Source organism: Carassius carassius, chromosome 15 (genome assembly GCF_963082965.1).
Source record: "Carassius carassius chromosome 15, fCarCar2.1, whole genome shotgun sequence".
Classification (NCBI taxonomy): domain Eukaryota; kingdom Metazoa; phylum Chordata; class Actinopteri; order Cypriniformes; family Cyprinidae; genus Carassius; species Carassius carassius.
Genome location: NC_081769.1, coordinates 32,141,007 through 32,155,836, shown reverse-complemented (window position 1 = coordinate 32,155,836; position 14,830 = coordinate 32,141,007). Strand labels below are relative to the sequence as shown.

At 37.4% G+C, this 14,830-nt stretch overlaps 1 protein-coding gene across 6 annotated transcripts in view; it reads left to right on the top strand.

Moving 5' to 3' along the window:
- The window catches only part of znf385d (zinc finger protein 385D), a 94,160-nt gene that overhangs the window by 20,548 nt on the left and 58,782 nt on the right, over positions 1–14,830 (top strand). The window contains exon 1 of one of the 6 annotated variants that reach the window (XM_059568527.1): positions 13,042–13,400. The exons of the other annotated variants lie outside the window; for them this stretch is intronic. Coding sequence (XP_059424510.1) covers positions 13,373–13,400 — 28 coding nt within the window. The 5' untranslated portion in view covers positions 13,042–13,372. Of the gene's footprint in view, positions 1–13,041; positions 13,401–14,830 lie in introns of those variants that run through there. 6 annotated transcript variants of the gene reach the window in all.

Genomic DNA, 14,830 nt, shown 5'->3' with positions numbered 1-14,830 from the left:
GTAAAAGCAGTTTGAGTGTGATGATGTTTGATAGTGGAGCAAAATGTTGCGTGAGAGCTAGGGCTGAGCGATTATGAAATTACGCCACATTGTGAACATTGTGCTATTTATCTGGCTGTTATGTTTCAAATTTGTGTCAGCCTAGTTTTGCAATTCATTCCCTTGTCGACTTTACCTTGTTAAGTGTTATTAAGACAGTAGCATCTCTGGTTTAACTTTAAATAGCAAAAACAGTTGGTTAGGGAATAAAATAATATTGTGAAATAGGCCTTTTATTAAAATTTGAATATAGCAGTTTTCTATTTGAATAAATTGTAAAATGCAATATATCTCTGTGTTCAATGCTGAATTCACAGCATCATTACTCCAGTCTTCAGGGTCCTTCAGAAATCCTTTTTAATTTGCTGCTCAATAAACATTTCTTACTATTATCAGTGTTGAACACAGTAGTGCTGCTTAATACTTTTGTAAAAAAAAGTGATACATTTTCTTTTTCAGGATTATTTGATGAATAAAAAGTTGAACGTTGAAAGTTTATTTAAAATCAAAATCTTGTGTAAGTTGTGTTGCATTAAGATCTTTACTGTCACATTAGATCAATTCAATGCATCTCTGCGAAACCCCCCCCCCCCCCAAAACATTGATTCTAAACTCTTCCAAGTAATTTTTGCTGTTTATTGCTGTGTATTTTCGTTTCATTCAGTGACTCACCAAATCACTTATTTAACCAGTTCGTGTTAAATCACTGATTCATGCGTTGCTCGAAGAGGTGCCATGGTTAATAACACCTATTTATGTGATGGTGCTTAGTTAAAAAAATATGCCACAATAAATCAAATATTGATTGTGTGATTAATTGCATATGTCATTAAAAACAGTCCTAATAAATATTGTGATGCATATTAAATATCATCAACAGGCTTACAGTATCAAGATATATTGGAGTCGTTTTGTCCAGCTCTAGGCATAAACACAGTTCAGACTGTGATGATGTTGTTAATGGAGTGAAATGCTGAGTGGGTACATGAATCCATTAGAAAGCTTAATATCAGACTCACGCTGCTCATCCAAGCCGTCGATGATCACCTTCTACTACAAAGTGTGTCTGAAATCAACTTGCCCATAAATAGCAGTTAGAAGAGGCTGGTGCTTTATGACCATTCAGAAGCACACAGGAATCACTCTGGCTCTTTATAAAAGCGCTGTCTCTTCAGCATGGCGTCTAAAGCCGTGTGTGGTTCATGCTCACCCCTGGCCGTGTGTATCCCTCTCTCTCTCCTGCTCGCAGGAAATGTGATTACAGACAATGTTTTGGTCCCTGTAGGAGTTTCGCACGGCCGTGTTATTTCCTCTGGCACAGACATTATCAGCGAGACAAACTCGCCAAACATTGTCCCGACTCTCCAGTCGATATCTGCATCCCAAAGCCACCTTTGTCATTTTAATTTCGTCTCTGCTGACTCGGCTGCCCGTAGTACGCGGGTTGTATTTTTTCGGGCTGGTTTTAAACTCGCGTATATCAAATCCATATTGACCTGGCGTGCTGAAGGCTTAAGAAGCTCTGGCAGAAATCAATCGGCTTCATCTGTACTTTCCGATCCGTCACCGTGTGGCTCTGCTGATTCATGTTTACAAAATCTCACCCGGTGCCAAACCCCAAATTAACGGCCAATTGGCTAAACTAAAGCGAGCAAGACAGCTGTGGGTTATAAACATGAAAAAAGAGAAACAAGAGCCTGAACCGATTGAGATAATTGAATTTATTACATTAGTTTTCAATTGGTTCTGCGTTACTCTCCACGCTGATGATTTAAACTGTGAGATGCTGGATATTGATCTCTGTCAGCAGCACTCATTGTTTGTTTTGGTAAACTTTACAGCCATTTATTTTGTTGAATATTTGTTGTCAGACTGTGTCAATTTTCCACTAGGTAGGCAGCATGGTAATAAGACACATTAGTTTGGTCAAATTAAAAGACAATTTAGAAAACAAATCCATCCAAGATAGTGTATTTAGTAAGCAAAATATTGGTTTCTATTCATTCTATTAAGTTAAGAATTGTTTTATTCAGTCAGTGAATCTATAGTGTAACTCAGATGGAGAATTACAGAGCATGAGTTGTTTTTTGAGCATGTTTTTTGGAGAAAAATATTAATGTATATTTTGATGAGTTGAAAATTGTTTTATTCAGTCCAGTGATTCTTTAGAGAATTCCCTCAGATAAGACTTGCTTTTGAGTCTGATCATAAGATACCGCTTTTGGGCCAAATTCAAAGGCATTTGGAAATAATCCGTCCAAGATATTATAGAAAAGTTGATTTGTATTTATGATATTGAGTTGAGAATCAATCAACGAGTCAATATACAGTGATTAAAAGAATAAGATAGATCTTTTTTTATATAATTTGTTTTAGTACATTTTTTATTCATATTCATTCAAGTTGAGAATGTTTTATTTGCTCTGGTGAGTCATCAGAGAATTCATAAAAATAACAAAAACTTTTTTTGAGTGTTTTGCAAAATGTAAATGTAGAAAAAAATCTATTCAGTATAGTATATAAAGTTTGAGAAGCAGTGATTTACATTCATTATGATAAATTGAGAATTCTGTATGTATTTTTTTTTGAGAGAGAGAAAGAGAGAGAGATTGATTTATGTCCTTTCACTACCAGAAAGTATTGATAAAACAATGAAAAAGAGATACAAAATACAATACAAAGTGGACTATTTATCCAGTGTTTGTGTGTGCTGTATATTATGCTGATGCTTTCGAGAACTGTCTAAAGATTCATTATTTCTCTGAGCACTTGGTTGAATTCTATTTATGCACAAATCCTTCACTCCGTTCTTCTTTCTTTCTGTTGACTTTCGCTACAGAATTTAGATGAATGGCTTTAAAATGATATAACAAATTCTGAGTTATGACATCTACCAGCTGAAACTGACCCTGCTGACCCCTGAAAGCTTTCATGCGCCTTCCTTTGCAGTTTTTCTCGCTGTTCTGTGTGAACGCCCTCTTGCTTTTTTACTTACATTATTTACAGGACATGTGCCAAAACTAAGTGGTTGTGTAAAAGTTCAGGCCTGAACCGCAGATCTTCCACTGATAATTCACAGCACTTCTTCTAAAATATCTGTACATTAGGCCACGCTGTTGCTGCAGGCGCTTGCTTCTTCCTGTTTGACATCTGGTGTAGTCCGTGAGTTGAACATGCTGGAGTGGAGATGATGTCAGGCCCACATAAGAATTTAATTATCAGCTGTTCAGCTGGGAAACGGTTCTGTAGGATTTGGCTACATTCATCTTTTTCCTCCCGTCCCGAGACTTCTCCATGAAAGGAAATGGTGTGTTCTTGCGTAATGGGTGACGGGGCACTTATAATTCAAATGAAAACAAATAAACGTTTTTTTTTTATTTTGCCTTGCAGTTGCTAAAGTATTGAACGTATATCTGGTTTCTAGGATGTTCCAGATGGTTGTAAAGATGGTTACCCATATAGAACATAATATTCTAAACCCCAGATAGGGCTCGAGTTCTTCCTTTAATGTAAATTGAACTGCACACTACAAGACTTGCACCATGTGGCCGATGCTCTTCAAGTGTGCAGTTGCAAACGTGACATGAATTTCAGTGTGTTTTAAAATCTGTTCAACAAGTCCTTAAAGAAATAGTTCACTCAGAAATGAAAATTTGCTAAAATCCAACATGTAGATGAGCTTGTTTTTCATTAATAACAGATTGTAGAAATTTTGCATTGCATTTATCATAGCTCACGACTGGATCCTCTGCAGTGAATGGGTGCCGTCATAATGAAAGTAATCCACACTACTCCAGTCCATCAATTAACATCTTGTGAAGTGAAAAGATGCATGTTTGTATGAAAAAAATCAATCAAAATGTTTTTAACTTGAAACCATTGCTTCCAGCCAAAATATGAGTCCATAAATATGAGTCGCATTAAAATCCACCCAAATCATTTTTTGAAATCTGTGCCGATTTCTCTCCTGATTCAGATGAGACAACTTTTCACTAGAGGAAAGAATATTATTGATTATGGATTATTAGCCAGAAGTAACATTTAAACATTTAACATTTAAAAACTTAATTTATGATTAAACTAATGATGGATTAGCTTATTATATATGCAGCTTTTTGCACAAGACATTAACTGATGGACTGGAGTAATGTGGATTACTTATTGTGATATTTTTATCAGCTGTCTGGACTCTCATTCTGACGGCACCCATTCACAGCAGAGGATCCATTGGTGAGCAAGTGATAGAATGCAAAATTTCACCAAAACTGTTCTGATAAAGAAACAAACTCTACATCTACATCTACATCTTGAATGGCCTGAGGGTGAGTGCACTGTGGGCAAATATTTATTTTTGGGGAAATACTGTATTCCTTTAAAAAACAAAAAGATATAGACTACAGTATATAAGTATCGAGTATCAGCTCTCTTAAACAAGTGTACACTTAAGTTCTCAATCATGTGCATAGTAAATGATTGCAGGATGAGTTACAGTCAAAATTCAAATACTTTGGGTTTATGGTCTAAGTTTGTTTGATCACAGTCTGAAAAAAAGCACTTTTTGTGTTGTTCTCTTGATGATTTGTTGGTGTGGTTTGACTGGATTCAGCACAGCTGGTTAAATGTAGGTGATTTATCTGCAGTTGTGAAACGCTGAGACACTTTTGGTATTTAGCAGTCTGATAAGATCTTCTGTGCGACTTCTGTTGAAAGCGCAAACGCTTCTTTGAGCCCCATGATATGAAACGCATCTCTGAGCCCCAATAAATAACTACCTTGTTTTCTCACAGCTCTACCTATTTACACGCAGCAAAATCTTATTAAAAAAGAACGGCATGAGAGAGTAACAGCACGAGGAGGACAGCGATCGCCGCCGGAGCGTGTTTAATCTCAGTTCTTAGAGCTGTACGAGTGAAGTGGGGAAGTGATGCAGACAGAAATGCGATCCATATCACAGTACAGTTACCTCACTCAAAATGTGCTTTTAATAAAAGAGCTTTATGCGAATCTTTGGACTACAAGGATCAACACAAGAATTTTCATACATTGTACACATAGGAAGTGTGTTACAGTGAGTTTACTGTTTACTGTTAGGAGGGTTTTTCACGCACTAATCTTGGTGCATTAATAAATATCACAAGAGCAATAATGCGGCTGTCCTGAATATCATTATATCTTCAGGTATTCACAGTCTATCTATCTATCTATCTATCTATCTATCTATCTATCTATCTATCTATCTATCTATCTATCTATCTATCTATCTATCTATCTATCTATCTATCTATCTATCTGTCTGTCTGTCTGTCTGTCTGTCTGTCTGTCTGTCTGTCTATCTTATTTTTTTTCCATCCATCCATTGTTCTTTCTATCATTCTGTCTTGTTCCATCCATCCATCCATCCATCCATCTATATCTTTGTCTCATTCCATCATCCCTTTTTTCTTTCTATCATTCTGTCTTGTTCCATCTATCTATCTATCTATCTATCTATCTATCTATCTATCTATCTATCTATCTATCTATCTATCTATCTATCTATCTATCTATCTATCTATCTATCTATCTATCTATCTGTCTGTCTGTCTGTCTATCTGTCTGTCTATCTCAGTCTTTTTCCATCCATCCATTGTTCTTTCTATCATTCTGTCTTGTTCCATCCATCCATCCATCCATCCATCCATCATCCATCCATTAATCCATCCATCCATCCGTCCATCTATATCTTATCTATCTATCTATCTATCTATCTATCTATCTATCTATCTATCTATCTATCTATCTATCTATCTATCTATCTATCTATCTATCTATCTATCTATCTTAGTCTTATTTGATCATCCATCCATCCATCCATCCATTGTTCTTTCTATCAGTCTATCAAGAATTGTCTATCTGTTGATTGTTCTATTGTTCATTCTATTTCTGTTGTTCTATCATTCTATCACATTCTCTGTCTACAAACCTTCAAACTTCAAGGTTTTTAAACTTCTTCCCCCAAAACCTTCAAACAGTCCTTTGTCAAGTCAGCATTCAGAGATTCTCTCGAAATATTTAGTTTCATTAGTTTCTAGTCTAAATAACTTTAATTTGACTTCCCTTAAATTTTGAATTGTGATTCTATTGAAGTACAACCTGTACACTGCACAACTTTAGTTTATTAAAAAAGCACACTGTAACCTTGACATGTTGCCTTTTGATTTTGACATCAGTTTTTGATTTAGCAGACCTGAAACAGCTGCTGATCATAGAGTTTGATGGGAGCTGCTCTCTTCATGTTTCATTGGTTGTCTTCATGTGTTTCTCTGTTAAATGTAAACAGCATATTCACCTCTGCATCTGTAGGCGTCTGTCAAACCCTCACACCAACCATTACAGCCCACAGTCACAACCACCAGCAGCCATTAACACTCATGCTTGTGTGCACTTATATCAGAATATATTGTTTTAGACTGACATTCTGATGCGATGAAAACAGGTCACTGTATTATTCCTGCAGAATGACTTCACCCAAGGCCATTTCTGCTGATGGAATCATTAGGTTATTTAATTTATATATGAGAATGGCTTTTGTGTTTACATCTCACAGTGAAAGTAAGAAAGGGTTAATGATGTTATATCTATAGAGAGAAGGGAGATTGTTTTGCTCCAGTGTTGCTCTTTTTGTTAAAGATCAGGTACTAATGTTTATTTTGCTTAGAAGAAATAAAAATGTACACAAATAAGTAAAGAGATGTTATATAGTAAGTGTACAGAGTAATACAATGAATGTGGATATCAGCTCAGTTCATGTAGAGATTATATTGAAATCTTGATTGCAGTATTATATTTGTGAATTGTTTTGGATGCAAACTTTGTCAAATCTGAGCACAGTTTGAGGAGTCTGAGAAACAATGGTGGATAATGGTGCTGATGTCACTTTAGAGTTCAACTGCCTGCCGTCCCGTGTCTCTTCTTATTTACTGTATGTACATTTAAACTCTATTTACCAGATCGAAATTCATGTGTTCTGTTTTGTGAAATATTCTGTGAAAGATCTGAGTGTATGAAATGTGTAAAATCAAGTGTGACTACAGAGAGTTGGATTGCTGAAAGCACATTTGGACCTGTTGGAAATCCTCAAAGGTCAGCTTATGTTTCTGTCAGAGTTTGTTGAAGCTTTTCTCCATTTTCACTGATGGAGCCTCACTTTCATAAAGAGGTCTTCATTTGCACTCTGTTTCAGTTCATTTATATAAAGGAGAAACAAATGAGGTGTGGGTAACTTTGCGTTTGAGTTACATAGAAGCTTTATGTTTGTGTGTTCACAGTATGTTAACTTTGCGTGTACATTCTGTATCCAGCAATGCAACACACTTGGCTTTAACTTCCATTTCTAGTGCCATGAATGATCACAGAAATCACAGCTGCAATCTCTCTTTTGATTTGGACTTTTAAAAATTGTATAAAAATTCAAGATAACAATTATTTCGATTTAAAAAACCATATATGTCGTATATTCTATGGCATCTATTTAATTTTATTCTTTTTTTTTAATTATATTTTTAAAAACATGCCAAAAAATGCAGTACAGGAATCTGTTTTTTTATATTTTTTTATAATTGTTTAATAAAAATAGTTAATGCTATATATACTGAGTTTATTTATTTTATATATAATACCCTATATGTATTGAGCAAACAATAAACTATTTTTGTATTTAAATGCCATGTATATGAATGCCATGTATACTGAGCAGGATTCACCAAGTAGTTTATTAAATTATTATGTATTATTATTACTATTATGAATTTTTATTATTTAATAGTAAATGCTTTATGTATTGAGAAGGATGTGTGAAACAAGTAAACAGTAAGCTATTTATGTATTTATTAAAAATAGCAAATGCATGGCTCTCTACACGTTATTTAACTAAAAATGCCCTATACTGATTAGGATTCAGTAGTCATTTTTTTAAATAAAAATATTAAATGCCATATATACTGAGCGGGATTCAGCAAGCAGTTTATGTTATAACATTTTTATATGTATTTTGTTAATAAAAAATGCTATGTGTACTGAGCAGGATTCAGTAAACAAGCAAACAGTAAACAAGCTGTTAAGTAACTAATTAATTTATTTTATTAAGACATATAGCAAATGCATGGGTCACAACACATTTATTTTATACATTTATTATTTATTTATTTATAAATTTATTTATCCAAAAATATACTGAGCAGTTTTGGTGTGGGACACTGCACTGGTAAGTCACAGAGAAGTACTTTAAGTTAAATCTCTCATCCTCTTTTGTGTATCTCAGATCGCCGTTCCTCACAACACACACAACCTGCCAGTTGATCAGATAGCTGCGTAACTAATGAAAAGCGTCATGAAAGTGACAGAGAGATTAATGAAGTTTCCCATGCTGCACTTTGCATGTGGTTCACCGTGGGCTCCTCTGGGCACAGCTGCTGTTAAATGCTATTCATGGTGACAAATAATGCTCTATCTCAGCAGTGACACCTCAGAGTCAAGGTTAAAAAACACATTTGCCAGCCTGGATGAGCGAGGATCTGCAACTATAGATATGGAATAAATGTATTTACTGGCAGCCGGCTGGAGGCGGGACGAGAGGCACGGGAGCGATTGGGAATTTGGGATTAATTGAAAACATCTGTGCGACGATGCAAAAAATCTGCCATCTCCTATAGCTGCAGGCGAGTGTAACGCGCATCCCATAGAGGCAATGAGTTCTGTTGTTGCTCTCTTTTTTGTTAGTGTTTTGTTTGTCCTTACTCTTGAACTCTGTTAAGTGGATGAGAGCACGTTACGATCTGTTTTAGCTCTGCATACGTGTTTGTTTTGTTGTTTGCAAGCAAAGCCTCTGATTTGTAGGCAGCGCATGCGGGCGGCTTTCAAACGGTCAATTCCTCCTGACCTTCAGAAAGAATTACAGTGAACCAATCAAGGAAAAATCTGAGTGAGAGCCAAGAGGGGAATCAAGGTCAAGTGTACGTGTGTTTTTGTGTCTGTGATGACATATTCTCTTAAGATCTTATGCAGACATGTTTTCTTGGTTATTTATATACTGCCATTGACTTATATAGTTTGTATTTAAAGACTAAAAGTAAAACCTTTTGCATATTTAGAACATTGTTAGTGATTTTTTAAAGCCAGCATCACAATTATAAATTGCTAGTGCTGAAAGCGGTAGTGATCTGGACCAATGCTTAGACTTTTGTTGCTCTAGCAATTGTTGACCAGCAAAGGGGCCTATATATCGGGGACCTGAGCCATATATAGAGACTAAACTAGTAAGCCACTGCTGCAAACCACCCACAACACAATCACAGCAGTGCAGAGCACTCCAGCAACAACTTTGCAACCAGCTTGAATACTCTAGCAATGACCTAGAACATACGACACTTTAGCAACAAGCCAGGGCACATTTTCTAATGTAAATTTGAAAATCATATACCACTAAAATACAACAATGCCAACATCTCTGGAAAGAGGTTGGGAGAAGTGATATTTATGTTGGTCAAGTGAGCAGCTCATGGCAGGGACTTCTGAAATGGTTGAAACTAGCGATTTGCATTTTCCCAAAACATTGTGTTCAAATATTTGTGCTCATAAAAAAAATGAATATTCAAAAATTTGTTTATTTAAAGGGGACATGAACTGAGAAATCTAAATTATCTTGATCTCTTGACGTATAAGAGGACATTGTGCTATACGTTTCAGACCCCAAAACTTCCTTGTTATGCCGAGTTCACACCGCACGATTTTCAGACTCGTCGGATCTGGGGTAGCATTCAGTTGCTGCTGAGTTCACATTGCATGATGGATCAGCATGACTTAACAATAGGAAGAATCGCAGACAGCTCTGTCTGGTATGCAAACTATGTGTCACAACAAAACACACCCAAGAAATTATAAGGAAATAATGCAAAAACTTGCATGTTTCAGACCGGAGTTCTTGTGCGAGATTACAATTATTTTAAAAACTATAGCCCGCAAATTGTCTGTGTGCTGATTTCCAGCTACAAGGAGAAAAAGAAAAACAGATTATGCAGAAGGGAGATGCGGGAAAAGGGATTGTGTGTTCTTCAAAGAGAGTTGAGGTTAATAATAATTTAGCAGTAACTGTAATGCTAATGTTGCGGCTGGTCAAAAGCAAATGTTTTTGCTTGTTTCTGTATGATATAACTACACATATCTATTAAAATGCTGATATTTTGGTCCATACCTCCTCCCCGAAATTCCCTCTACCCTGTTTCTTGCTCTCTCATTGGCTGCAGGACATCGCCAATGTAGTTTTCAGTCAGAAATCCTTGCACACAGCGTGATTGTATATTGTGAGAGAGGCAAATGCATGTCTACTCAGAAACCAAACGATAAAGAAGCTCCGAAGACAACAAGGTGCTGTGAAGTGCTAAGTTGTGAAAAAACAGTCTTTACATTGCCTTCCTTCTGATCCCAAGATTAGTAAAGAGTGGATGAACTTTATTTTTAATATTTAAGTTCATGACCACGTCAGTAAGAATCTCCTTATTCTGGGAAATGCAGATGAAAGTACCTTAAAGGTTTACTCAACTGAGCTTAGTCTTGTTTCAAATGTATGTATGTCTTCTGCTTCTCAGGACTAGGGACTCAGAACTCTGCGTTTTAGTGTTATGATACTGTAATTTCTAACTTTGATACAATACCTTGAAAAATGCTGATATCCAATACCATTTTTGATACAATAGGGGAAAAATGGCACAGCATTAAGGGCATAACATTTTCAGTCATTATTTAAAGATAAATATAGGCTAGAACATGACAATGAGTTATATTTGTACATTAATGACAATGTCCTGAGGTGGTAAAACACTGGAGAAAAAAACTGGCATAGTTCAAACATACAGTTATAAAAGTGTCACTGAAGTTTTACAGATGCATTATTCATATCTGTCATTGAAGAATATTTATTTCTCTGAATAAATACGCAAATGGGTGTGTTGTAGTTTGCATCAGTTTTAAGGTTGCCAAACACAGTTTAGATGTATTTTTGTGATCTGTCTTTTTTCACCTACTGCTGCTGCATACAAAGGTCCTGAGGAATTTTTATGGCGGTCACAGGCCAAAACTTTAGGCATTAGTCTCTAGATGAGTGAAGGGCACAAACTGCATGTGGACCAATGAGAAGTCTTGTCCTTCCTGGGCTTGATGTTTTCTTCTTGAACTCAAGAGATGTCTGGCCATTGTCTTAGCATCTTTATCTGATGGCGTTGATCAGTTTGCTTATGTTGGTCCACCAAGATCCAATCAAGATGTAGCAAACCGTTGTCCAGTGTTATGGTCGAAGTGGGGGCCCCACCCTAAACTGGGCCGCGGAATGTGCTGTTCAACACCCACAACAGCCTAGCAACCATCTAGCAACAGCCAAGTAACTAGCTGTAATAATCTTTCAAGAGCCCAGAACTATCAAGCAACTATCAAGGTGTGCATAATAAACACACAGAACACTCTAGCAAGCAGCCAGAGCAGGTTACTGACTGTCTAGCTACACCATAGCAAACAACAACACCATAGCAACACTGTGGAAACCACCTAGTACAACCTTAGCAACCATGCAGAACATTGTAGCTCCAAATTAGCAATGCCATAGCGACCACAGAAAACACTCTAGCAACCAGCCTGAATAGCCTAGCAACACCATAGTAACAACTTGGCAATCATCCAGAAGATAGAAGCAACCATAGACTGATGTAACACCATAGCAACTACTCGGGAGAACCTAACAACTATATAGAAACCTGCCAGAATTCTCTATAGTTACCACTTAGACTAACCTAGAAACCATGCAAAACATGGTAGCAACGACACAGCAGCAACACAAACAGAACAGTGGAGAAACCATCCGGAACACTCTAGTAAACACACCTTAAAATCTAGCAACCATGCAGAACATGGTAGCAACCATATAGCAACAACGTAACCAGAACAGTAGAAAAAAATCTGAGCAACCTCCTAGATTAACCTAGCAACTATTTAGAACATGGTAGCAACGATATACTAGCAACATAAAACAAAACAGCAAAGAAACCACCCAAAAAAAACTCCTTGTAACCACATACAAACCACCCAACACATGGTAGCAACCATATAACAACAACATAAACAGAACGGTAGAATATACCCTGACAACCATGCAAAACATGGTAACAACAGACCTAGCAACCATGAAAAATGTGGTGGCAACAAGGACAGCAGAGAATACCCTAGCAGCCATCAAGAGCACCCTAGCAACCATACAGAACACTGTAGCCATGATATAGCAACAACATAAACAGAACAGCCGAAAATACCCTAGCAACCATATAGCAGCAACATAACAAACAGAACAACAGAGAATCCACCCAGAATACCCTAGCAACTACCTAGAGCAACTTAGCAACCATATACCAACAAAATAAACAGAACAGAAGAAAATACCCTAGCAACCATATAGCAGCAACATGACAAACAGAACAACAGAGAAACCACCCAGAATACCCTAGCAACCACCTAGAGCAACCTAGCAACCATTCAGAATATGGTAGCAACCATATAGCAGCAACATGACAAACAGAACAGCAGAGAAACCACCCAAAATACCCTAGCAACCACCTTAAGCAACTTGACACCCATGCAGAACATGGTAGCAACGCCAAAGCGACCAAACAGAACACCCTGGCAACCAGCCAAAAACACCCTAGCAACTGTCGAGCAACCCCACAGCCAAAAAAACCCTAGTAATGTCCTGCCAAACGCTTTTGCACCATGACAGTGACTTCTTCTGCAGCAATGCTCACATTTTCTTACTAGATAAATTATTAAAATAAAGTATAAATAAAACTCCAGGTTACTTTATGAGGACATCACTAGATAACTGTGTAGAGACATATAGAGAGAGAGAGCAAGCATGATAGATGAAGTAGGGAGGTGCTGGAAGAGCGAACAAGAGATAAGAGAGAGAGAGAGAGCGAAAGAAAGAAAGAGAGAGAGCCATGCCTGAGGAACACTCAGACAGAACAAATGAGCAGCCGTGGCTCGACTCCCGCCAGAGACGCTGATATCGGCACGCCGGAGAGAGCTGCTTCACCAGGAGTCAGATTACAGCGCTCTGACACACGGCTGAGGACGGAGGTGCGAGAGCAAGACTGATAGTTTCTCTGAAGTGGGATCTCCTTTCACACACAGAGAGAGGGACAGACAACTAACGAGGTGTTGTTGCAGTCCTCGTGGTCCCTGTTCCCACATGCACAGATGAGATCATGGATTCACTCTTGACGGCATTGTTGCATGGGGACGCCACGGATCTGGACGCATGATGACCATGGAGAGCATGTTTATGGGTAAGTTTGAAAGTCTGTGGTTTTGATTTGTAGGCTCCCCGTCTGCCGTTCACAGCGGGGGTTTCTCGAAGGGACATCAGAGGAGCGTGGCTCGCGTGCCTCACCAGACACCTGATTTGTTGCGGTGGAGTTTACCAGAGCGTGAAATCGTGAGCTACAAGAAAACTGAAGGGATTAGGAGATTTTAGGAAACGTGTGGCTCTGTGTCTCAGCATGTCGTCTGGAAATGAAGCTTCCCGCTGAACAGATGATTCCTTTCCAAATGCGCGGAGGAATGGGAACAGAGCTCTCCATGGGAGATACAACAGATCTGTTGCTCTGAGGGTGAAGCCGATGCATTAGATGCAGGTTTTAGGGGCTTGAAAACATGATAAAACTTTTTTAGAAATGCCAGAACAAGTACTGGGATTGTTAAATAACATGAACATGAACTTTTAAGACGTTAAGTTTATATTTGTATGAATTTAAAAGGCAAAGTTTGTATTTTTTTAGATGCTTTTTACCATTTGTTATTACCTTTCAACTTTCTTTGTTCTTAAAAAATAATGCAGTTATTATTCCTGTTATATGAAGTCTAGAATGTCCCTCTGCTGCTTAACATGTCACACCATACACCAGATGCAGGTGGCGTCTCATGATGCACAACCACTAAATCGCTCACAAAACCATGTCCACTGGAAGTGATTGATTCTGCTTTTGATGGAAACCTTCCTTCCTTTTTTTTTTTTTTTTGGTATTCTGTGTTGTGCAGCCATTTTTTTCAATGGTTCTCTATTTAAAAATAGTTTTTACTATGCATTTTTTGTGCATTTAAATAACTTCTGAATTAAATAACAGCTACAGTACCTTGACATTTTTGGTCCCTGGTGTGCAGCTTCATAGTCAATGCAATGTGGTGCAATGCCTATTGTGTCCAATGTAGACATGGGTTCTGTTCCAAAACCCACTAAGCTGTCTACAAAGGCAGAATTTTAAGGCATCAGAGGTACATATGCAGTTTATAAAAGATTGCAGCTTGATATTTGGCCAAATTCTATATCAGCATTGCACGCATCCGGAGCATTGAATGCCACCCCACAGTGCATTGCAGTGAGCTTGGTTGTCAAGATGGGGTATAAAACATATACACATAATTCATTTGAATCCTAAGTGTTGATAAAAATGGTCAAATTGACTATTTTACCCCATATTCATTATTAATTAGAGTAGCTTATTAGAGTATTGCATTGTTTGCTCAGTAACATGAAATTCCTTTTTTATAATTTTGTATCGTGCTCTGAGATCCTCTTATAATGTTTGAATAGGCGTGGCAGATTGACTCGAAAGTAAATGCCTGCTGCTATGATTGGTTGAGTTTGTTTGACAGCCTACGTCCTTCACAGATTGTCGCTGCTGTGATTTAGGCTAAAAAACGCATGAATACTATCAAA